General features: G+C 47.3%; 1 protein-coding gene and 1 long non-coding RNA gene across 14 annotated transcripts in view; one reads left to right on the forward strand and one right to left on the reverse strand.

Annotated features, from left to right (window-relative positions):
• FRMD4A (FERM domain containing 4A) overlaps positions 1 to 25,043 on the forward strand; it is a 563,503-nt gene that overhangs the window by 493,425 nt on the left and 45,035 nt on the right. For all 13 annotated transcript variants that reach the window (XM_073328715.2, XM_073328720.2, XM_078851170.1 and 10 more), the window contains 4 exons: positions 792 to 857; positions 1,039 to 1,096; positions 3,134 to 3,220; positions 20,182 to 20,258. In XM_073328715.2, the coding sequence (XP_073184816.1) occupies positions 792 to 857; positions 1,039 to 1,096; positions 3,134 to 3,220; positions 20,182 to 20,258 (288 nt within the window). The remainder of the gene's footprint in view (positions 1 to 791; positions 858 to 1,038; positions 1,097 to 3,133; positions 3,221 to 20,181; positions 20,259 to 25,043) is intronic.
• LOC140905414 (uncharacterized) lies at positions 20,306 to 23,833 on the reverse strand. The gene is made up of 3 exons (XR_012156846.2): positions 23,754 to 23,833; positions 23,352 to 23,518; positions 20,306 to 20,392 (listed from the first exon to the last, which is right to left on the reverse strand). It is a non-coding gene; the product is annotated as an uncharacterized LOC140905414 (long non-coding RNA).

The raw sequence follows: 25,043 nt of genomic DNA on the forward strand, positions 1-25,043 counted from the left end.
GTTCTGTTACATGGGTGTAAATCAGGAGTGACTTTTCATTGAAATCAAAGGAGACCCATGTCACTGAGATCCAAATGTGGTCTATAATTTGCCCTTGAGAGTGCCGCTCATACTCATACTAAAGCTCACATCACCCTGGTTCTATGACCTTCTGTGATCCATATCCGCTTCACTAGTGGGGGACAATACAGGCAGTTAAGGATGGAGTTACAAGTCTGGCTTACTCTGTAGCTCTGTGGATGCTAAGAGATTGGCCCTGAGTAATAACAAGCCTCAAGCCTGCTCTCTGTAGTGAAGCTGACTCCCATACATGGTTTTGTCCTCTGTACGGTAGCAATGAGGACTGAGGTGTGCTCCTGAAGGCTCGGGACCCAGCCTGCTGTGAGTGTCAGTAGCTCAAGAGGCCAAGAGGCCTCCTTCAGGCCTGCAAGGGGAACACAGGGCCACAGTTTGTCTCAAGACAAAACTTGCATTCTTGTAAACAAAACAAAACCCAACGAGGAGGAGACTGAGGCACAGAGAAGAAAGTCTGTGGGAGTCGATCCCATTTCCCTTAACAAAACTAGCACCATCCAGAAACCTTTCTCTTTGCAATCCCATCTTGTATTCTACATTGGCTTCCTTTTCTCTGGGGCTGAATACAGTCCCATTCTGGGTAGTCTCTGTTACACACCCTCTTAGTTTCCCAGGCTGGTAGCCGTAGGTAACAGAAATGCCTGTTCCCCTGTTGAAATCTTTTCTGTTTATTGAGCTGAGATAAAAATAACAAGATTCTATGTCTCCCTTTGCAGCGAGGACAGAGTCATCGAGCATTACAAGAAACTGAGTGGTCAGACAAGAGGCCAAGCAATTGTAAAGTAAGTTGGAAGGACAATGCTGGGGAGCGACCTTTGTTTGCTGGGAGATAGTCTACACTGGGCTGTAAATTCTGCACATAACTATGTCTACTGTCTAGTAACTTCTTTTTTTTAAGCAGATGCTTTTTCGGGAGAACCCCACTCCTCAGTCTTGTTATTCTTCTTATGTTTCATTCTGCAGTTACATGAGCATTGTAGAATCCCTCCCAACGTATGGAGTCCATTATTATGCAGTAAAGGTATGTGCCACCGACAAAGGGCATTTACTGAATTAAACTGATGATGGTGACAAAAATTCTGGCCTCTGTTTACACTGCACTTTCCTGAAAGTACTGTTTCACTTCCTTTGTTAAGATAAACTTTGTTTCAACTATTCAGTGACTGTTTGGTAAATACAGTTCAGTAGAGGAAAATCCTGTTCTTCAAGATAAAATTCCAGCATCCCCTCCACTAGGGCTGGAGCAATTGACTCCAGCTTGCAGTCTTCTGACTGGATTTCATGCTGGGATTCTCCCTCATTAAATCCCTCTTCCAGGCTCACCCCATTTGTTTAGCAATCCGCCACCAAGGTGGACTCATGATCTCGCCTCTACCACTTCCAGGCCTGCCCAGCAGTGGAGGTTTTTAACAAGTGATATCAATAAACATAAAAAAGGAAGCTACGTTTGCTGTCCCCGGAGCATTTCCCCTTGTTCAGCACCCACGGAGTTTTGAAGGCTCGCATCATTATCTGTACTGACCTACCTGGTTTTAGGTACAAGGACATTACTTTCTTGTACATCTACAAAGTCTCTTGCACACTTATGATATAATAGATACAGTTTGACAATAAATACCCTAAATATGATCTCCCTGGCCCGTCCACCTTCCCACACCCTGTATTCAGAGAAGGGCAGCCACAAGTCAGATAGTAGGACTCTGTTGGCTACATCTTGCTGACCTGAAATGGTTTGCCCATCCCTTGTCACAGGGCAGGGTCTCCTGCACACCCAGCTTCCATTGACTTCAGTGGGTGGAAGTTGCAGGGAATGATTTGGGTTTTGGTGCCTAAACCTGCAAATGCTTGCTGCTATGCACAGTGCGTACTACTGAGGGTTGTTCCAGTGAACTCCTCTCGATTGGTGAGTGTGTGTCAGTTGTCAGCTAGCAACTATTACACTGGGTGGCCTGTGAATCAGACCTAGGGTACGGCTACACTGCAGTTAGGAGGCGTGATTCCCTTGTTGCTGCTTAGTATAGTCATTTTCCACCTTGCCGCATAATTTGTTTTTTGTTTTTGCTATCTTTTCCCCCTGCCCTTCTTCAGCATCTTGGCAAATTGGAATCGTTTCACTGAGGGTTGCAGTTCACTAAATCTAAACAGAGCTTGTATCAAATATCACTCATTACTCCATAAAATAGTTTTCTGGCACACTCAGATGGAAAGCATTTGAGTCCAAGTCTGTCAGACCTTATCGCTTGGTAGCCATCGGATCCCATTAGCGCTGCATTTTATCGACTGATGTCAGGGTTCCCACACATAATCCAAGTCAGCTGGGCTATTGGGTTTCACCCCCTCCAATCTCCAAGGCCAGACAGAGCAGTGTTCAGACTGAGACATTTGCAGGAAGGGGGGCAGCAGAGAGGATGAATCATTGCAAGGGGGACCCAAGGAGATCCTTCCATGGGGATGTTTTTTTAGTAATTAGATGCGATTTGGTGCATTCCATAAACTATTATATGCCCAAGATAAAAGTGCCAGGGATCTTCTCCATGTTCATGGGCTTTTTGTGACCCACGGATCCTCTGGCATGGTACGGGATGATCCCTTTCACACACAGAGGAATCCTTCCCTTGAATATTGGGCCAGGGAGCAGGGGCACCTGAACAGAGGGGACCGGGGGCCACAGCCCCCCCCACCTTTTACCAGCTGTAAGGGCAAGCAACGGGAGAGAGGGAGAAGAGAGGAGCGAGCAGGGGTGGGGTCTTGAAGGGAAGAGGTGAGTGGGGACGGGGTCTTGGGGGGGAAGAGGTGGCATGGGGTTGGAGCCTTGGGGGAAGAGGCAGCGTTGGGGCGGAGTCTTAGGGGAAGGGGCAGTACAAGGGTGGGGACCTGGGGAGAAGGGACGACATGGAGGTGGGGCCTGTGAGGAAGGGGCGGTGCGGGGGTGGGGCCAGGGTTTGGGCCCCAGTGCCCCCCACACACACACTTTGAGGTAGCTTCCGCAGCTCCTGCCAGGGAGTGTCCGGAGCATCCCCCTCCCATACAATGTCATTCCCTCTATTTTATCTCCTAGGACAAGCAGGGAATTCCTTGGTGGTTAGGACTTAGCTACAAGGGCATTTTTCAGTACGACTACCATGACAAAGTGAAACCAAGAAAGGTAAGTGTCTTCTTTCCCAGGCTGCTAAGAGATGTGCTCACCTCTCGTGTTACGGATTGAGGGGCAGCATAAAAGGTGCTGAACACTGGCACTGAATCATATCACTGATGTATAAGGATGGTGGGGGAGGATATAAGGAGTTTCTCCCAACACTGCCTGAATGTCTACAGAAAGTTGACATGCAGAACTCGCCCCTACTTTATTGAAGTGCTATAGTGCTGGGAAAAATTGAGCACTGTTAAATACTGCAGCTTAAGATATTGTATTCATCTTGGCTTGGCCCAGTTCCTCCAAAAGCATCGTAAGTGGGAACGTATGGCCTGATCCTGCAAGATGCTGAGCACCTTCAACCCCATTGGCTTCAGTTGGAGTTGAGGATGCTCAGTAGTTCACAGGAGTCATCCCTAAGGCCTGATCTGGTGGCACTTTGGCTCAGGCCATAAATGATCAGAGAAGTAAAGAGAGCTGGAGACATATAAATAAGGGTGAGAGTGGAAGGGGTTGGTAGAGTTTTGGATTTTCTTTCTCCCCCTCAGGACAAAAAGCATCATGTTTCAGGGAGCAAAATGGCAAATTTAAGGGAGCCAGATTAACTTTGATGAGTGGATATTTTAATGGTTAAGGGCCCGTATCAATCAAACAATGGTAAAAATGCTTCGTCACACACCTGAAGAAAGGGAAGGAAAGCATTCCCACTTGCGCTGTAACTTGTTAGGGAACTCTGCTGTGAAAAACCCCGCAAGTCAAGGCATTACCTGCAGGCAGCTTTATTCTAAAGCACAAGCTTGGCCTACATTTTCAAAAGTGACGAGCCAAGCTGGGCACCTCCTCTTTGAGTGCCCAACTTGAGACACCTTAGAGGGGACTGGTTTGGAGGGAAGAGGTGCTCAGCGCTTTCTGAAAATCAGGCCCCACTGAGGTGTCTCAAATTGGACACCCAAAGCTGGGGGCACCCAAAATGACTAGTCACATTGATAATTTAGGCAAAGAAATTTTAATAAAATCAGCTTAAACATCCTGGAACTTCTTCGGAAGGAATGTTTGGGTCACCTGAGCTCATTCTCCGATATAGACTCCCATTTTCTGGTGTTATGCCCCCAGCCTTTATTCCTTAGCAGTGCAACCTAATGCAGAAAGGAACACCTTTCAGCACTGCTCTGCAGACTGGTCCGCAACATCAGCTAACAATATTCCTCCGACCTGGGAACCAGTGAGCTATCAGAAAGGGGCAGATTCTAGCCTGGCTTCCAGGGGGCAATGCACAGCTGAGCTCCCAGAACACTGAATAGCACATTAGCAGATGTAAATGCTTCCACTAAATTAAGAGCTCTGCATTTCTTACTGCGTTGTTTCTGTGCCAGATAGCTATTTCTCAGTCCCCATTTGTCCATGCACTCTGCTTCAGCAGAATCAACCTTCCTCCTCTTCATGCAAATTAGTTTGTAGGTGATGATCACAAGTAGTTCTTTAGTTATGATAAACTGAAATGTTGTCCACAGTAGGAAAACAGAACTCATGCTGTGGAGATCAGAATATATATTAGTTAACCAAGCCCTTGTCTCAGTTGGGGGGGTTTTACACAGGGAGTGACCACGCCACCAAAGATGCACCTATGAACTCCTAGTGCAGATGCATTGCACTGGGGTAAATCGTTACGTGCAGAGTAAGCCACATTCATGCAAGTGATGGTTTACAGTGCGTCTACATTAGGGGGTTTGCACTCACACAGCTACATCGGTGCCAAACCCCCAATAGAGACATGTCCTTAGAATCTGCTTCCAAAGGTCAAGGTCAGCCGCAGAAACTGCTCCTCCAGGGCACCTCCCTGCCACAGCCTGCTTCCTATGATAGGATTGAAGCAAAAGCAAGGATGATAGAGAGGGAGAATCAACCTGAGGAATCCAAGAGAAAGGAGACTACACCCTGGCACCTTGAGGCAACAGTGCTGTTCTCTTTGGTTTCAGAGTAGCAGCCGTGTTAGTCTGTATTCGCAAAAAGAAAAGGAGGACTTGTGGCACTAGTTTGTTAATTTGTTAGTCTCTAAGGTGCCACAAATACTTCTTTTCTTTTTGTTCTCTTTGGGAGAGTCAGGCCTTCGTTCTCTCATGTTTTGTCTTCCCTTCTCTCCCTGCTGCGGCTCTGAGTGGTCTTGTCTGCCACTCAGCCCCAAAGTAGGCTAGCGCTGGCTACAGCCACGGCCCTCACCCTTCTTGCCTCCTGTCCTCTCGTCCCTACGGCAGCAAGCTGAGTCGCATGTACCTCCCAGCCTTTCCTCGGAGCAGTGGCAGTAAGCAAGGAAAACTGGCTGAGAGTTTGGAGTTCGCATTGCTTTTGCTGAGATTGTTGTTTTTACTTTGGCAAATGGGCAGTTTTGTGTGTTGTGTGAAAGCCATGATGACCATGACAGTAATACCGCCTGACTTAGAAACATGAGGGAGAAGTTCTGTGGCTTAGTGGGAGGGATCACAAATCTTGGGGTCTGGAATGGGCAAGCTAGATGATTCCTCGGTGGAGTCTGTCAGACGTAACCCAGAGTTCGGGTGACCAGAGAGCAAGCGTGAAAAATCGGGATGGGGGTGCAGGGTAATAGGCACCTATATAAGACAAAGCCCCAAATATCGAGACTGTCCCTATAAAATCGGGACATCTGGTCACCCTCCTCAGTGCTGCTGAGGTGCAAAGTGCTTGCAAACCCCATCCACTGGGGGGAATGCAGACAGCTAGTGTTGCCCCTAATATGAGCAGCGTGGCAGGAGGAAGGCATGAGTTAGGTGGGCCAAGGATGCACTGTGGATGCCCAAATGCTATTTAAAGCTCTCTTTCCCTGGCACAGTAAAAAGCCCAAGCCAGAAAACCTCTCTGGTTAGAGCGATCCCTGTTGATTCAATGTGGCACAACTTTTGTTCTGCCTAGTTAGGTTTTTCACATTGCAGCCACCACCATGGCACCTGGGAGTCTCTTGTGGTATCTGATTCACCTCTCCATGCGAGCAGAAGTTGTCTCAAGCTTTCCAAGTGCAGGAGGAGTGGGGGAAACACTTTGTAGGACTTTTTGCAGAGAAGCTGTAAATGTAAAGCAAAGTATGTAGGGAGGAAAGGCTGCAGCTTTATGGCTTTTTTGATCTTTCTCATTCAGTTTCTCTGTGATGCCAAGACCAAGAACAAATTGAAAAATTGCAATGGGGAAAAAAAATCTCTCCGGAAAATGCACAGGCAGCAAATTGTGGCGAGGAACCAGCTGAAACCAAGAAATGTGTATTAAATGCATATAAAAACCTCGCTCGTCGTATAAGAGAGACTGTAATGGTTTCCTATTATGTCACCTGCGAGAGTTTTCCATGCTTATTGTGTGCGCAAGTGGAACTGTAATCCACACTCGCTAGCCGATCTCACGTGAGTCCGTTAGCATTCAGTCAAAACCAGCTTTCTAGTGAATGGCTGGGGTACATCGGCGAGATGTCTGTGGAATCCTAACTAGGTTTGTCAGCAGGTCTGATGATGTCAGAGAGGCAAATTCATGCAGAGGATGATATCATTTGCACAATTTTAAATCTGGAGTAACTCCATTGACATCACTGGGGTTGCAACAGAGCTCAGTCTCTGGCCCAGAGAATCAAATGGATTAGGGTGCGGGGTGGGGACGGGGTGCAGGGATGTTAAATAGGAATGCAGCTCTTAGTGCACTATGGAACTGTATATGACTATATGGCTGTGCTTTTAAACCCGTCCTGTTTATGCTTTGAATCACTGGAAATGCCAAAGTGCAGTTACACTAGCATTCACTCTGAATCTTATTTTTCCTCCCACCCCGCTCTGTTTTTCTGACTGACATTTGGAGTAAGTAGTTGGCTTGGAGGGTTGGCAATGGGCAGTGCTTCATTTGTAATGAAATAAGTGCTGGGGCTCAAGCCATGTTTTTACTTTCATAACTGACGTGGCAACCCCAGAGGTGCCGGGGCTCTGAACTACCAAGCCCAGAGGTGCCGGGGCTCAGCCTTGGCAAGCCCTGGCACAAATTAAGCACCGACAATGTCCAGGAGCTCCAGAACAAGTATGGGTGAGCGATGGGGTGAGGGCCTCAGGGGGGTGGGGCCTCAGGGGAAGAGGTGCTGCTGGGGCAGTGTCTTTGGGGAAGGGGCAGTGCAAGGCCGGGGCCTCGGCAGGGAATGTACGGCATGAGGGTGGGGGTTCGGAGAGAAGGGGTGGGGTGGGGCCTTGGGACTGGCATGGCATGGGGACGGGGCCACAATTCGGCTGCCTGTGGTCCCCCCGCTTTTAGGGCACTGCCACCACTCCTGGCAATGCTCCAGTTCCCATGCTCTTCCCAATTACATGCTCAAATGCAGATCTGGTCTGCAAGGACTGAAAATCGTTACCTGATGACTGTTGAGTGATCTGCATGAAGTGAATGTCATGATCTCAGACAGTTCCTGATTGACACGTGTTTACATCACAACTGCCCTCCCTGCTATTCTCCCTAATTGGTACCCTTGTTTGCATTTCCAGCAGAGAGGGCAAGGGCACAATAGACATGGAAATTTCACGCCCTTGTCGCACCTTAAGGTTGTTCTTCCAGCTCTGGACAAGCTTCCACTTCCAAAACCAATGCTGTACCTGTTCCATGTGTAAACAGAAGACTTCAGTCTCTAGCGTTGCATGCACCCCGTCCCTGCTGGTTCATTTCCTGTCACCCATTTTAGGTCCTTTGGCTCCTCCCTCTTCTGAGGGGGCGGGTCTTTCATTGCTTTGATGGGCCTCGCCCACCATCTCAGGATTTAAATAGGCTGGCACTTTTCCCTGGCATTGAATTCATGATAGAACTAAGAAAATATTTTGAGCCCGTTCTTCAGCTGGTATAAATTAGCCTAGTTGTGTTGGAGTCCATGGAGCTACAGTGACTTATACCAGTTATGAGGAAGGGGTTCTTTGTTTTATGCATTTTTCTGAAGTTGAATAGCAGTTGGAATATGAAGAGCATGGTAACCACAGCGCCACTTGGAAACCGTCGTGTCTGTGAGTGGCATTTGTTCAGTTTAGTCAGCTGTATCTCCAGTGTGTTCTAAGAACTCCCAACGGCATTTGATCAAGCAGAAGTGCATAGCCTGTGGCTGTGTGATAATGAATAGTGCATGCTGGAGTGACTGTAGTAACAATAGGCATCTCTCTGTGGTTCTGGTGAGATGCTCCCACTGTTTTAAGAGTCCAAAGGCGTCCTTCAATACATACATTTTAATAGTTTTAGCAAACAATTAACTCAGAAAAGGCTTGGGAGTGAATGATTAACAAAGTCAGCCAAAGTGTTTCCATATGGCCCAATAACAGCCACTGCTAGCTGGAAACAGAATGGCCTTGAAGGAATGACATGTACTTTGTGTAGCTTTGCTGTAGCTAAATGGGAGACAGCACTATTCTGGATTAGCTCGATAGTCTCTGGCAACAAAACATTGGATGTGTCCACTCCAAAATCTTTCTTCAGCCAGAGGGAATGTAGTTGCGAAACAGGCTTTGAAGGACGCTGAGGACAGAATAAAAGGTAGAGATGTGGAGTATCGCAAAGGAAACTCTCCAAGCCCCAGCTGAGTTTGTAGTGGCACAAAGCTTCTCCTTGTGACAGCCAGAAAAGTGTTTCCAGTTGTGTCCGTTCTCTGAAGTCGAGCAATAAGATATTTTGCCAAAATATTGCCATTTCCTGGCATATGGTATCCACAAAGCTCTCTGTATTTTACTGGATTTTTCCCCACACTGGGTCGAATTCTGATACCAGTAGCACCAGTGCAAACCCAGAGTAACTGCAACAGACTTATTCTACATTTACACGAGTGTAACTGAGAACAGAATTTGATCCCTAGTGCCTAACAGCATATAGCAAATGTGAAATCAGTAGTTCTGAATGTCACAAAATAGTCAAGTCTGGCCAGTATCCTAAGAGAGAAATAGCCTGTGTACTGAGAGTATGATCCTAGTAATCAATAAATAGACTTTGTTTAGAAGGAGCAACCTTGCTGTGTGATCTCACTTGGCCTTATCTGAACAGCAAGGAGCAGAGTGAACTTCCCTAGATCCAGATAGAAAATGGGGTATTAACAGGCGTGGAACAACAGCCTAATTAAGAGCTCTTTTACTGCAGAACAAATAGAGATCCTCTTTGCTTTAGGGCATAAAGAGGCATTGTCAAGTTGGTAGGTTCATTGACTAAGTGGTAAAACTTGAGTTTCCTGTGGTGATGGAATGACAGCCCCTCAGAATAAACAAACACAAAGTGTAAAATACTGCTAAAAGTATACAAAATACTGAATGGTATGCGAAGGCAGATCAGGAGCTTCTGTTCACTCTGTCTCAAAATACAAGAACTAGGAGACAGTCAATGGAACTGAAAGGTGGCAAATTCTAAATAGATACAATAAAACACTATAGAGACTAACCAATTTATTTGAGCATAAGCTTTCGTGAGCTACAGCTCACTTCATCGGATGCATTTCCACTGAATGCCACAAGTGCCACAAGTACTCCTAAGGTGCCACAAGTCCTCCTTTTCTTTTTGCGAATACAGACTAACACGGCTGCTACTCTGAAACAATAAAACACTGTTTCACTCAATGTCTGGTTAGACTGTGGAACTCATTGCCACATGATACAGAATCATAGAAATATAGGGCGGGAAGGGTCATCTCATCTATGTCACTGAGGCCAAGAACTAAGCAAGATTGAATAAAGAATTAAACATTTATATGGATTACAGAACATCCATATTTACTATAGTGAATATTGAAAGAATAAACGAGTTTGGGAAGGGATGTAAACTGTCATGCTTCAACCTCTAGCTCTTGAAGGTCAGGAGGAAATTTCTCTGGAGACAGGCTATATTATACCTTCAGGGGTATGGAATATGCAAAATTCTCCACTGTATAGGAGCAGGTCTAGACTACGGGGCTAAGTCGACCTAAGTTACACAACTCCAGCTACGTGAATAATGTAGCTGGAGTTGACGTATCTTAGGTCAACTTACTGTGGTGTCTGCACCATGCAGGGTGGACGGGAGAAACTCTCCCATTGACTTACCTTATACTTCTCGTTTGGGTGGAGTACTGGAGTCGACAGGAGAGCGATCAGCGGTCGATTTAGCGGGTCTTCACTAGACCCACTAAATTGACCCCTGGTGGATCGATCGCCACGTGTCGATCCCCCAGTAAGTGGAGACAAGCCCTAACATTGCACAGTTAGGTACTTTTCCTCCAAAGCATCCAACACTGGCTGCATCTCCGAGAGACAGGATACTGGCCTCAGTGGGTAATTGGTCTGTTCTTGGAATAGCAGTGTTTCCTGAGATCATTGCAAACATCTTTATATTACAAGAAGGAATTAAAATTTTCCAGTATACAAGTGATGGAGGAGTGGGAGGGAACATTTTCAGGAAATATGGCTTTGAAAGGCTAGCAAAGTCTCAGTGGCATTACTCTAGTAAATTATTCATTGCTCTTAACTCTCTATTAAGGGCTACCTGCTGACTTCTTGTGCTTAGATGTGCTTATTTCTTTTCCCATTGCTGAACCTTTATGCTTTTTGGACGATGGGCTTGGCGATAGCATGGTCTGATTTTCAAGCTATGGCAGGTTTTGCCTAGTAAAGTGCACCAGATTTTTCACTGCTTGTTTTAATTCTGAAAACATTCAGTGTTGGAGAGAGGAGATAGACCAGGCGTAAAGCCAGGTTTTCCTGGCAATGTCGTTCTTTTTATCCTTTTGGCGTATCCCAGACCCACCCTCTTCAACACATTAAACCTCTCACACACACACACCAAAATGTAGGTGGAAGATCCCTCTAGGTTAGTAAAAAAAAGAAAAAAACAAAGAGTACTTGTGGCACCTTAGAGACTAACAAATTTATTTGGGCATAAGCTTTCATGGGCTAAAATCCATTTCATCAGATGCATGCAGTGGAAAATACAGTAGGAAGATATATATACACAGAGAACATGAAAAAATGGGTGTTACCATACCAACTGTAATGAGACCAATTAATTAAGGTGGGCTATTGTCAGCAGGAGAAAAAAAACCTTTTGTAGTGATAATCAGGATGGCAGCCACAGTGTCATTGGCTGCCCTTGTTTAGTTCAGTTATGAGCAGCCAGGTCAGAATAATTCCTGTCATGACCTCTTCAATTTAGGCTGGGAATCCCCTGAGAATGGGTTTTTGTCTGGAGAGACCCAGGACTTTCTCCTTCTGATCTGGCCAGAAATTCCATGAGAACAGCTGTTCAAAAAGCAAAGCCAACCTTTCAGCCCTGTGACAAGGTTCCGATCACGTTTAGTTTGAGTAGTAGGTAGAGCTTGGCCCCTCTTTTAGGGGTTGTCTGGATTAGGAAAAGAAGTTGAGTATAGGTCAGGATTAGTTAATGTGTTAATGGATTGGTCACCCCAGTCCTTCACCTTGATTAGCTAAAAAAAATTAACCCTAGGCTCCTCCCACCAGCTAAATCAAGGTGAAATGTGTTAATATGTGTCTAGCCTAGGGAAAAGGTCTCTAAAATGTGTTCGCTAACCCCAGCCTAACCAGAGCCACTTGTCCTAGCCTCGACAAATGCACAGCCAGATCATCCAGAACATGAGTAGATCCTAAAGCTGCTCAGAATCTGGGGCGTATTGCTGGAACACTGGGGAAGCTGGCATTGCCAGCCAGCTGTGCTGTGCCCCTGATCTGTGCATAAAGGGTTTCCAGGGATTCAGTCTCCAGAGCTGTTAATATAACATCCTCCAGGAGCTCAGCAGTCACACAGAGCAGAGCATTGCTGTCCTATGATGCACTGAACCAGTGAAGCACGTAACCACATGGTTAACTTTAAGCACATGAGCAACCCCATTGAAGTAAAGAGGAATACTCACATGCTTATGTGCTTTGCTGGATCCAGGTCTTAAAGGGTAGCCATATATACAAATGGAATAACCACGCCATAAAGGATTCTGTGGTGCATAGTATCAACCTCAGTAAGATACAGATGAAAAGCACTTTGACAAGAAATGGGGCATCAGAGCTGTCAAAAATATAAAGGGAAGGGTAACCACCTTTCTGTGTACAGAACTATAAAATCCCTCCTGGCCAGAGGCAAAACCCTTTCACCTGTAAAGGGTTAAGAAGCTAAGATAACCTCACTGGCACCTGACCAAAATGACCAATGAGGAGACAAGATACTTTCAAAGCTGGAGGGGGGGAAACAAAGGGTATGACTGTCTGTGTGATGCTTTTGCCGGGACCAGGTCAGGAATGCTCTTCAGAACTTCTGTTACGTTAGTAAGTAATCTAGCTAGAAATGCGTTAGATTTCCTTTTGTTTAAATGGCTGGTAAATAAGCTGTGCTGAATGGAATGTATATTCCTGTTTTTGTGTCTTTTTTTAACTTAAGGTTTTGCCTAGAGGAATTCTCTATGTTTTGAATCTGATTACCCTGTAAGGTATTTACCATCCTGATTTTACAGAGGTGATTCTTTTACTTTTTCTTTAATTAAAATTCTTCTTTTAAGATCCTGATTGATTTTTCGTTGTTCTTAAGATCCAAGGGTTTGGGTCTGTGTTCACCTATGCAAATTGGTGAGGATTTTTATCAAGCCTTCCCCAGGAAAGGGGGTGTAGGGCTTGGGGGGATATTTTGGGGGGAAGACGTTTCCAAGTGGGCTCTTTCCCTGTTTGTTTAACACACTTGGTGGTGGCAGCATAGGGTTCAAGGACAAGGCAAAGTTTGTACGTTGAGGAATTTTTTAACCTAAGCTGGGTAAGAATAAGCTTAGCGGGTCTTTCATGCAGGTCCCCACCTCTGTACCCTAGAGTTCAGAGTGGGGAAGGAACCTTGACAAGAGCCTTGGAGTTCGGGTGGAGACATGGGGTAGGATTTCCTCCACAGGCATTTGTGGTTTGGCACTAAAGCCGAGTGGATTCCCTGTGAGCCCCTCCTCTACCCAAAACACAGACCTACAACTCCCCGTGGCCTGATTTTCAGAGCTACAGCCTCTAGTATTCCCAAGAGAGGGCTCCCCACCAACTACTAACCAGGCCTGACCCTGCTTAGCCTTTGAAATCAGAGGTGATCAGGCACGTTCAGGGTGGCATGGCCATAGAGCATGCTTTGAAGCCAGTGGGAGTTGTGTGTGCATAGCAGCTCTGAAAAGGAGACCCCTAATGTATGGTCATGTCAGGGTTTGGGGAAGGGAGTTCAAGTGGCAAGGAGAGAATTTCTGTGTAGAAATAAGCTGCTTCTGGTTTAAGAGGTTTAAAAGAAGAGGAAAAATAGAGATATAAGGATCAGGGAAAAGAGTTATCTCTCTATTCATTCCCGTCTAACCAGGACCATCACTGTCACATCAAGAGACTTATTATTGATTGGTGTCTTGGTAGGATGTAGAGCCTTCCTTTGGGAGCAGAGCCCCATTTGCTAGATACTGTGGCCCAGATCCTCACAAGTATTTAGGTGCCAAACTCCCATTGACTTCACTGGAGCCGGGATTTCACCCATTAATTTTTAAGGCCAGAAGTGACCATATTGATAACCTCTGCTCTGGCCTCCTTCACAACATAGGCCATAAAATTTCACCCCGTGACGAATTACACTTCTGCATCATGGTTTTTAAAAGGTCTTTAGAAGACATTGAAGCTTTCAGCTAGACTCAACTGAGTGGGTCAGAAGTATGTGGAGTGGATCCCTGTCATTAGGCAGTCAGTTATGGCAGTCGGTGCATTTGGGGGCATTATCGCTCCCCGCAAGTGCTGTGATTTCAGACAGTGACTTTAACTGCCTGAGAATGAAGTGGGGTTTCCCAGCCATGGGAAGTTCTAGCCATGTGTTTACTGGGTATGACAGCAGTGCCATCCAAACTCCGCTGTGTCTCGACACCGCAGTTAATAGACGCTACCGCAAGGTAATTAATACTGTGAGAGCACAGTGTCTTCCATCAAAGGATCACAACACGCTTTACAAATGTCAAGTCCAGATTCTCTGCTGTGCCCAGGGCTAAGGGGCTGTCAGGGAACTCCTGATTCACCATCTAGTCTTGGGCTCAAGGGGAAGCAATCTGGGGACTGCTCTAAACTGCATCAGATGACTGTTTCCCTCAGGACCATAATCTGCCTGGGGATTGCCAGAGTGCATGGGGCTCCACATACTAGTCCTGCCACCACCAACACGCACCCTCTACTGGGGTCTGCAGGGAGGGAGGCATAGGAGCCAGATGATGTCTCTGCACCTGCTGGGGACCTCCCCTTGCAGGGACACAAGGGAGTCCTCAGCTGGGGACTTGCAGGAGGTTTCCTCTCCCATTCTGAGCGGCACAAAGGAAGCCGAGCCGGGCAAGCATTCAGCCCTAACTAATTCAGCCTCATGACAGTCCTGAGAAGGAGGCATTCTCCCCAGGATGCAGATGACGAATCAGAAGCACAAAGAGCCAGATTTTCAGGACACCGGAGGCACAGTTGCATGCACAGCAAGTCTAACTGTGTGTCTGTGTGTAATTATGCTGCATGCACCGGCATGATGGATTGTGGGAACATGTTCAGCAGACTCACACGCTGTCTGTCACACCATGTGGGCCCAAACTCCTGAAAGCTTGGCTTTTAGTGTATCACTCAAGGCCACACAGAGAGTGTGTGGAAGAGCCAGGAGTGGAACCCCTGTCTTTTCGCACAGTCCTGTGCGTTAGCTGCAAAAACCATCCTTCCTTCCGTATCATGAGAGTCCAGCATTCTTTCCATTCTGTAAAGCCAGCCTGCCGCTCCTGAGTCATTCAAAACTCCCTTTGATTCGCCCAGGATCGGGCCCATAGTCAAGTGATTTGCTCAGACTCAGACTGCTGAAAGGGATGCAGATCGCCCGGCCTCTTCTCCACCAGGCTCAACTTAATTAGGGAGTAGCCCTAGCCACAAATGTTCTCACAAAAGGGGCTGGAGACTGAAAGGCTCTGACTGCAGCTCTTTGTCCCGAGTCACAAACATCTGGTGCCTGGCTAGTTAGACTGCTCCTTGAAACAATTTCCAATGAGAAAATCTCCTAGCTTGCACCTGAACTCTCCATGGCGTGCTGTGCGACCGTTGAAATCCCTCTCCCAGCTCCTTTTCCAAGCTGCCAACTTTTGCAGAAAAGCATTGTACCATTTCCGACCCCAGCTTCTTACCAGAATCACCACCCCCACCCCCGAGTATGGACCAGTTAATAAGGCACTAGCCAGTTTAAACTGCACATGCTGCCTGAAGTGAATTTATTATTGCCATGCAAATGCTTCTTCTTAAAGGGTAAACACATTTACACACAATCTTGCAAATTAGGCTGATTGCTTTGTTTCAGCTTGTCTTGGAGCAATGAGCCAGAGGTCCCAATGTGTGTCAGAGGTTACTAGGATAAATACGGGGGTGGAGGGGGGTGTGTGTTTTGGTTGGGATTTTTGGGGGGAGGTTATTGTTTTCTTTTGTTTTCGGGGGGGGGGGTGTTTTTTAATAGCCACTTTTCTTTCTGTCTCTTTTAACCACGTAATTGAAGCTGTGCTGAAAAGCCAGACTTGGTGAGCCTCCTTCCGTATCCATTGGAAGACTAGATGATCTCATTACATTCAGTGCTCACCAAAAATTGTTCCCATCTGAAAGCAGCTGAGTGCTGTGCTAGGTGGAACAGGCTGGTGACCTCCACATAGTTCCCAATGGACATGTTTCCATATCAGAGAAATCACTGCCACAATAACCACTAATTGGCACCCTTGCAGGCGGTCTCAAGAGTGATCCCCGTGGTTAAATGGGCATTGAAATTGATCTGTCCTCTCACGTTTCAGAATGACCCTCCTGCTGAGCTATATTGGTGTGGTGTTGCGGCCTCGATCCCAGCAGTACCTAGTTTATGGATAGATGCAGGTTTTCAGTCTCCAGGGCTGTCAGTTTCACAAGCCTACTGTATACTGTGGGCCCAATCCGACTTCCACAGATGTCAATGGGAGTCTTTTCATTGACTTCAATGAATATTGGATCTGACCCTATAAATAACCTAGTTAAAGGATGAACCAAATTCTGTCACAGTGTAAAACGAGGCAAACACATAAGTGAAGTCAGTGCACCCATTTATGCTTGTCCCAAAAATCATATCGAGAAAAATAAACAGTCCTGGCTGTTATGACTGGATTTCTGCATGATTATGCATGATTAAGCACATGGTCAGTTTCTTACTGTTTCCCCTTCCCCTGTGAAGATTTAAACAGCAGCATGATAAATGGCTCTTGAGGGGTTAAAGCTATGCCCTCTATTAAAAGGTCAGGCTAATGACACCCTGTGCATATGTCACTGAATAACCAATATCGATTTGAAACAATAATAAACTGGGGAACAAGTGAAGGAAACATCTTGGTTACATTACATTGGGTCCAGCTGAAGAAAGAAATTAGACATAGTTTCTCCTGCTGGGGATGTGATCAGCCAACAGGAAAGTTCTGAGGATTAAGGTTTTTGCATATTGCATTCCCTATCAGAAGGGTGAAACCTCTCAGATCATCACTGAGCCCTAAGTGGGAGGCAACTGAATAGCATCTAGGAATTTAAAGGAGCGCAGAGTCATAGCAACGGAAAAATATGTACAAGTTCAGGAAACGAGCATTTTACACAAAGACAAGACCCTAAAAATCAGAATGTAGCATCACTTTCATCCTCTTCCTCCTAAGCACCCGGACTTGTCTCTTTCTGTGCACAGCCAAAAGGAAGTAGAGAAAATAGAAACACAGTGCAATGATTCAGCATGGTACAGGTTAGACTTAATCACATGAGAGATATAGTGCAATTTAACTATAGCAAATGGACTTGTGCCCCCTTGCTTGAGCAGTTCAATAATGGACTGGAGAAAGCATCAAGGGAATAGGTGGTAGGGAACAGTTCAGCACTGGTCAAGGAAGATGGCCTGGATGATTTAATCGGACGCACGTTTCTGTCTCTAGCCAGTTTGGTTCTGTGACTGTATATGAACATACTTAGGGAGCAGTTGCTGCCAGACACTCAGATGAGGCTTTAAAGTCCCATTTGCACTGAGGGAAGGATCTGTTGTTTATCCACATAAGTCAACAGTGGGAGAAACACTGGAAAGCTGTGAGCTTCTGCTTATCAAGGTATTGATGTGTCCCGCTGTGAGCGCCTCCCAAACATTTACAAACATCTCCCCTGCCCTGTGAGAATGGGTACTTGGGTAGGGTTACTGTATCCCCATGTTACAGATAGACAACTGGAAGCACAAAGAGACTGAGGGAAATTTTCCAAGGCACAAATGGCTAGCTACCATTGGTGACCTTGGAAATCCGCCTCTTATGTGACTTGACCGAGGTCACACAGGAAGCCCTTGGCAGAGTGGGGAATTGAACTCGGATCACGTGACTCCCAGTGCTTTCACCACAAGGCCATCTTTCCCCTCTGCATAAGGTCATGGATGCTTCCATGCGCCCTTGTTATTTGTGGGTTATTTTAATGAGAGGAAAATGTCTCAGAAGTGGCTAGTTCATTTCTGTGTAGTGATTAATTTTTCCACCTGGGAAACAAATTAGCTCCATAATGATAATGTTGCACTTCTGGGTTTTTTTGGGGGTTTTTATTATTATTATTATTTATTATTATTTTGCCAGCCTCAGCTCGATCACAGGGACAACTGCAGAACGCAGTGTAACTGAGCAGCTTTTGCTGCACTGAAAGTGAGACAAGTCCCCAGCAGCTATTCCGGGCATCTGGAGTTTTATCGGCAGAGCATGATTGTGTGCCGAGGGGTCACGAGGTGCTGGCGTGTGTTCTCCACCCTCCACCTCCTTCTCTACACCCACCATATTAAAAAAACATCTCTTGGTTGGAAACTTTCACAACACAAACATCTGGCGGGTTTTGAATTCCAGTGCCACTGCAGTAGTGACAGGGGAGAATACTTGTATCTATGCTAAGGGATCCGATGAAGTGAGCTGTAGCTCATGAAAGCTCATGCTCAAATAAATTTGTTGGTCTCTAAGGTGCCACAAGTACTCCTCTTCTTTTTGCGTATACAGACTAACACGGCTGCTACTCTGAAACCTGTATCTATGCTGTAGATAGCTTTAGTTTTTAGATCTCCACCCTCCTCCTCCCCCATGGCTGATCAATCAATGAAGATCAAAGCACATTTTCTGTTTAACTGAGTTATCTTTGTAACTTCGATATTGAGGGGTGGGTGGTTTTGGTTTATCTCAGAGTAACAAGCTACTGCTTCTTCCTTACGATAGGAATTCCACTGGAGCTGCTTTTATTATGAGCGTTTGCTTAGACAGGGTGGGATCTGGTGCTTCTGTTCAGCAGCAGATACATAACCATTGCAGGGCTTGCAGCCTTGCAATTTGTCCATGATTAATCTGGGGCAGAGATGAAGGAATCCAAGATATCCATTCATGCTGCGGGTGATTGCTGCCTTTTCTCAATCAAAGGGGAGAAAGAGTGTTGTTTAGTGGCTGAAACAAGTAGCCTGAGTGTCCGGAACTCGGTTTTATTCTTGGCGCTGTCACAGACTCAGAATGTGACCTCGGGCAAGTCAATGAACCTCTCTGTAGGATGGTTGTAATAATCATAATCAGAGGATGCCTCGGAAACATCATGACATTTGCAGCCATTGTGGTGTTCTTTCTGCTGTATGTTCTGTCCTTCTCTTCTGTCTTTGCTCTGTCTTGTGCATGTAGATTATAAGCTCTTTAGGGGTCCAGCCTCTGTCATTCTGTGTTTGTACAGTGCCTAGCACAATGGGGACTACCCTATAGGGTGACCAGAGGTCCTGATTTTATAGGGACAGTTCCGATATTTGGGGCTTTGTCTTATATAGGCATCAATTATCCCCCACCCGGTCCTGATTTTTCACACCTGCTCTCTGGCCACCCTACCACCATAATAAACAGAAACAATACATTGCAAAGGTTAGTTCATGTTTGTAAAAGCTGGCAGTTAATCACAGATGAAAGCTCATCTCTAAATAGGAGCTCACCTGTCAATCCTCAGCAGAGGCAATTTACATTAGCTGGGGATCTGGCCCACAAAATATCTCCTGGGCTCCTCTAAATCTCTTCTTCCCTAGGAAAGCGTGTCAAGCTGGAGTGCTCCATGGTTTGCTACCAGGCATGCCAAGCGCGCATTCTTTGCAGATAAAAGGGAAGGCCTCCTGCTTGTCCTTTGGTGGCTTTTGTGGCTTTATATCTTATTAAGCCCTGTTAAAAAAAGAGAGCGAGCTGGGAATTCTGTAGCTGCCGAAGGAATTGAGCTCCTCCACCAAGATTCCCTCTTTGCTTCCCCCCTTGCGGCTTTCCCCTTCAGAGCCGAAAGACCCTCCCGGGCCCTGCCCAAGCTCGAAGCGTAGCCGAATGCAACCGGGCCCGCGGGGAGGGGGGGATGAAACGGCGTGGCGGGAGCCGGGCGAGGTGCACGGGCGCCCAGACCCCGGCCTTTCCCTCCCGCCCGGCATGTGGCTGAAGCTTTGTCTGCATATGTCAAGGGCCGGCCTCGTTGCCTGCGAGCCCAGCCGAGGCTGCTCGCTCCGTGGCTTTCGGGTCACCCCGCCGCCCGCGCCCCGGGCAGGCGGGCGGCTCCCAGGCCCGAGTCCGGGGCTGCCGCGCGTTGGCGGGCAGGAAGGGCCGGCGCTCAACCCCCCGGTTTCAGCACCGGGCGCGGGAGGAAACTCAGTTCAGCACCAGTGGTGGCTGGCGGCTGCTTACTCCCGGGGCGGGGCGGGGCGGGGGGGGGGGGGGTTGTGCAAAGCGAACAAAGGGCTGGCGGCGGCGGGGGGGGCTGGTTTGTTTCTTGCTGGGGAGGGGGAGGGCAGGGAAATCCGCACCCACGCCGCGCCCTGCCTGGCTAAAGAGAGTTCTGCTTTGCGCCTCTTGGAGCGAGGAGGGAGCCGCGCGGGGGGAGGTACCGCGCCGCGGCAATGAGCTCTGCATTTCACCCGAGGCTTTTCCCCGGCAGATCTTCCAATGGAGGCAGCTAGAGAACCTGTACTTCCGAGAGAAGAAGTTTTCCGTGGAAGTTCACGACCCACGCAGGTAAGCCGGCCGCCGACAGCCAGCCTGCCTGAGGCGGGTTTCCACGCGCGCGGGGTTGTAATCCGGATTCGTGCCCGTTCGCACGGGAGGGAGGGGAGCGGCTCGTTCCATGTGTGTGATGGACAGCAACTGTTCTAGGGGGACACGGAGGGAATTGAATGAAACCGGCGCCTGGGCTCTGTACGGGGTCGGTTGCGGCGGTGAATGAAAGTGGATGCGATTTTTATGGCCGGTGATTGCTGTCAGTTTCCAGCATGTGCTTCACATTCAGCGCGATCGTTTAGCCGTACGGTCTGGTTTTGTTTTGTTTTGTTTTCCCCCTTTTCTTTTCTTCTAACCTGCTGGGGAGCTAACGCCCTCTTGCAAATTGCTCGCAAAAACTAGCTATCTGCAGATCTCATTTATGCCTTTGAGAATCTTCCTGGCAGTCCATGTGCTAATGTGAAGCTCTTAGCTAGAGGATCTCAGTGTACTTACAACTTCAGAGACTGAGGGGCATATTCAGAACTGGAGTACCCCCGTGTGACTCCGGAGTAATTCACTGAAGGGAATGCAGGTAGAAGTGAGAGCTGGATCTAAGCCTGGTTTCCTGAATGAGATACGTTTCTTTGTTGCTAACAGGGCTGTTACTCTGAAACGTTTCTTTGTTGCTTACTCTAATTTGGGAGACGGCTTGCAAGTTAAGATGTCTGTAACACTTTTAATCACTTTGGGTCAGAGTCTTGCCCATATTAAGCCTGATCCAAAGCCCATTGAAATGAGCAGAAAGGTTCCCATTGTGCGTAGTACATGACTCCACAAGTAGTCCCTGTTAAAATCAACTTGCAAAGCAAGGTATTACTCAGCAAGAGCCAGGGTAGAAGAAGCTGGTCCTGTCTTTCCAGCTCAGATTTAATTTAGGTGCTGCCCTGTGACATGTTTTGCAGCTCCTTAGCCTGCAATCCTAGTTCATGTTACAACAAAGATCACTGTCTGTTGTGCCATTTATGTGGTTTGGCAGGGGTCACAGTTAAGGGCAACTGTACCTGTATTCCACCTCCATGGTCCACCAAGGGCACCCACTTTCAGGCTCCCAGCCATGACCTCTCTTGGGCAGAGACCCATGTCTCTCTGCGTCCTGACCAGGGGGTTTTCCAGGCTGCACAGTTCCTACACTGTGGTATTCCCGGCAAGCCAGCCCAGTGTCTGTGCTTCGCTTTCTCTTTGAATGCTGTGAACAGCATGATTGTTACCACTCAGCCCTTCCTAAGCAAGCCCATTGATTCTTAAGATGAAAGTATTACAAAGAAAACAAAAACCAACAGAAGTTCCTGAATGCATGCCTGCTAAACACTGACCAGAGGTCACCCGGCAGTCTTATGGGGCCTCAGTAGGCCAAAACTTTCCAACCCTTCCCAGGATTGGGGCTCCCCCCTTGGACAGAAGGTCCTGTCCGTTTGCTGGATCACACCACGGGCCCTGAGTCAGTTTAAACTCAGGTTGTTGATCCAAAAGTCTTTTCTTTGGCTGTTGTTCACAACCTCTGTGAAATTGCCTAATCACCCCCCAGACTGTTATCAATTCCTTGAGGAGCTATGGTCACCCTCCCCCATGGAGTGACATACAAGCCCTGGGCCACAATGCTACATAAACAGTACAGTGAGATCTCCCAAAGATTTTGCAGGAAAGTGCCGGGTCTGTCACCTTTGCTTTGACAAATGGTTCCAGATCAGAGGCAACAGTCTCTGAGCCAGAGGTGTGGGCAGTCCAGCCATGGCAGCTCTGGTGTATTTCTCTTAGGGCTAGCCTACATACAGTTTTTGTGCCTCAGCATATCTGTACAACCACCCACCCTTCTAAAGGGACTTATATCAGTATGGCTTCTTTCCGTACATTTGTTAAAGCAGTACAAAAACGGTGTGTAAACCAGGCCGTCCGGTCCCATTGGTCCTGTTCCTGGCCCCGGTTCAGCTAGATACTTAAGCACATGCCTAACTTTAGGAACATGGGTAGTCCCATTGAAGCCAACAGAGCTATGAATATGTTTAAAGTTAGGCACATGCTTAGGTACCCTGCTGAATCAGGAGTCCTACATTCCCTTACCCAGTCAGACCCTTGGTCCGCAGTCAGTCCTGCAGAAGCCCATACCACAAACAAACCAGAGACCCACAGACACTCTCGACCCTAAGGCAGAATGTGTCATTTAAGTTGGGACTAATCAGAGTTACTAAAAGAGCACTCCAGAAAGGAAGGCAAGTAGTTATGAGATGTGAAGACAATATTAAATTCGCAACTCAATAGCACGCGAGAAAATATGGTCACCCATTATATCTGTGCACAGTTGAACCGCTCCTATCCCAAACTGCTTGCAATCTGAATTTAGGTGGTTTGGATCCCTGACATGGAAAACCTCCCCATTCCTTTCCCTGTAACCTTTACTGAGTTGCATAAATGCCATATCCTGAATTCCATGTGGACTAGGCACTATATTGTGCAAATGATTTTTACTCTGTTAATTTTTCACTGTGTAGAATAGAAGCGTGTTGAATGTAAAAGCCAGACAGCACATGTTTAATTCTAATGCCTTGTAATGCCAGACTGCCGCTTCTAGTGTAAAACAGTAACCCACGCTGCACTATCAGCTGGGAGTCCTGAAGGAACATATTTCAGATTCTGGTCTCCTGGCCGGGGAGGGTGGGGGTGGAGGGGCGTGGACTTTTTCATGCTAAATTGCGTAGTCTGTGGGGTGGGGACATGGCCAGAACAGCGCGCTCTCAGCATTTCTTTTGAGTCAGCCCAAACCAGAGTCTGAGTCAGCTTCCCCACGCTCACAAGCAGAATAGTAAGGAAGGAGGGGTGTGGGTGAGTGGTTAATGCACAAGGCTGGAAGTCAGAAGGCATGAGTTATAGTCCTTGCGCTGCAAATGACCTCCTCCTTTGGGCAAGTCATTTAACTGTGTCTTAGGCTATGTCTACACTACCACAGTAAGTCGACCTCAGTTACTCCACTCCAGCTATGTGAATAATGTAGCTGGAGTTGATGTAGCTTAGGTCGATTTACTGCAGTGTCTACACCATGCTGGGTCAACGGGAGACACTCTCTCGTCAACTTACCTTACTTTTCTCATTCGGGGTCGAGTACCGGGATCAACCAGAGAGCGATCTGTAGGTCTTCAGTAGACCCGCTAAGTCGACCCCTGGTGCATCGATCACCGGAGCGTAGATCCAGTGGTAGTGTAGTCATAGCCTCAGTTTCCTCATCTGTTGATTGGGGATAATACCTATTGGGGAAGAAGAGCAGCATTGAAAGGATTAATTCATTCATAATTGTAGAGTGCTTTGAGATCCTTGGGTGGAAGTCACTACAGAAATGTAAACTGTTACTCTCTACAGTAAGAGGAGGAAGACATTAGGAGAATCATCTGAGGAAGACATTTCCAAGAGGTCAAAGCTAGTAATTAAATCTGACCTCAGTAGAACTACTCAGTGCTTAGAGTTAGGCACATGCTTAAGTACCTTGCTGAACTGTGCCTTTGGCCCTGGATATATAAGGAGCTCAATTCACCAGTACGCTGTGGCTGCTTTGCATTACTTGACCAGCACAAAGCCTCCGGAGTGTGCCAGTGTGTCTGGGCCAAGGTGCTTAAATATAAAGCTCCTAACAATAGAGGAGGGGCTCTCAACTCTGGATGTTTCAACTCCCAGGGAATCGAGAACTGGTGGGAGAGGTTTGTGACCATAGTGCTCAGTGGGAGGGCATTTCCAGCGAACTCCCGGCTCTGTGCAGGGGGGAGGGGTAAGCAGTGGCAGTATGGAAAAGGCCGAGAGCACTGGACGATAGGATAACACCAAAACATGATACCAACAGTGACAGCCTTTCACCTGGCTCCTGGATCATGCTGTTTCTCAGCACTCTGAGTCTTCCAGCCCTCACCCCCCATTACCGCTCGCTGGATTCTGAGCAGTGACCATCTGCCTGTTCATCTGCACATTCAGCTGGAAAACTTTTAACCCTACATTGTTTGGTGCTTCCGATTTGGTTCTGTGATAAAAATGTGCCATTGAAATGGTCCCAGACACAACAGTGGCCATGGTCTGCAAAGCCAAGCCTGGGCTGGCAGTTTCAGTTCTGGATCCGCAGGGTTTGGGATTTGGGGTTTGTTTGTTTTTTCTGTAGTTGTTCTTAGCTTAGTTTCAGTTTTCCTCTGCAATTTGGCTTTTTTTTTTTTCCTGCGTCGATTTCTCAAGCTCCCACTTCCACAAAAAGAAATTAAATCAGGAGCACGCGAACACCTACAGATATAGCATGGAATTGGAAGTGAAAGTTAGGATGCTGACGAGCCAGTTAAAGCTGTAGCCAAGAGATGGTGGGGGGGGGGGTCAGAGTGTGTGTGTGGGGGAATCTGGGCTTCAGCAGGGAATCTTATCACCTCTGGGCATTGGAGAAAGATTCCCTTGCTCACCCTCGTCCATTGCACAGCTGCACCCCCTAACTACACCTGCACACCACAGATGCACCCCCTCACCATCACAGCGATACCACCTCACTACTTCCCGCACTGTGCAAAGACACCCCCCACCACTGCACCACCTGACTACCACCCTGTGTTGCGTGGCCACACCCCACAGACAAAAGTCCATGACAATTGGTATCAGGTTTCTGTGTTATCCTATATTGCAGTGTTCTCAGCCTTTTCCATACTGGCCTCCTCTGCTACGCCCAGCCAGGGTCACATAAAGAGGCCCCTTTACCTGACCAGGTTGGGGTTTTTTGTCAGGGAGAGTGCTGGACTTCATAGTCTAGTG

This window comes from Lepidochelys kempii, chromosome 1 (genome assembly GCF_965140285.1).
Source record: "Lepidochelys kempii isolate rLepKem1 chromosome 1, rLepKem1.hap1, whole genome shotgun sequence".
Classification (NCBI taxonomy): Eukaryota; Metazoa; Chordata; order Testudines; family Cheloniidae; genus Lepidochelys; species Lepidochelys kempii.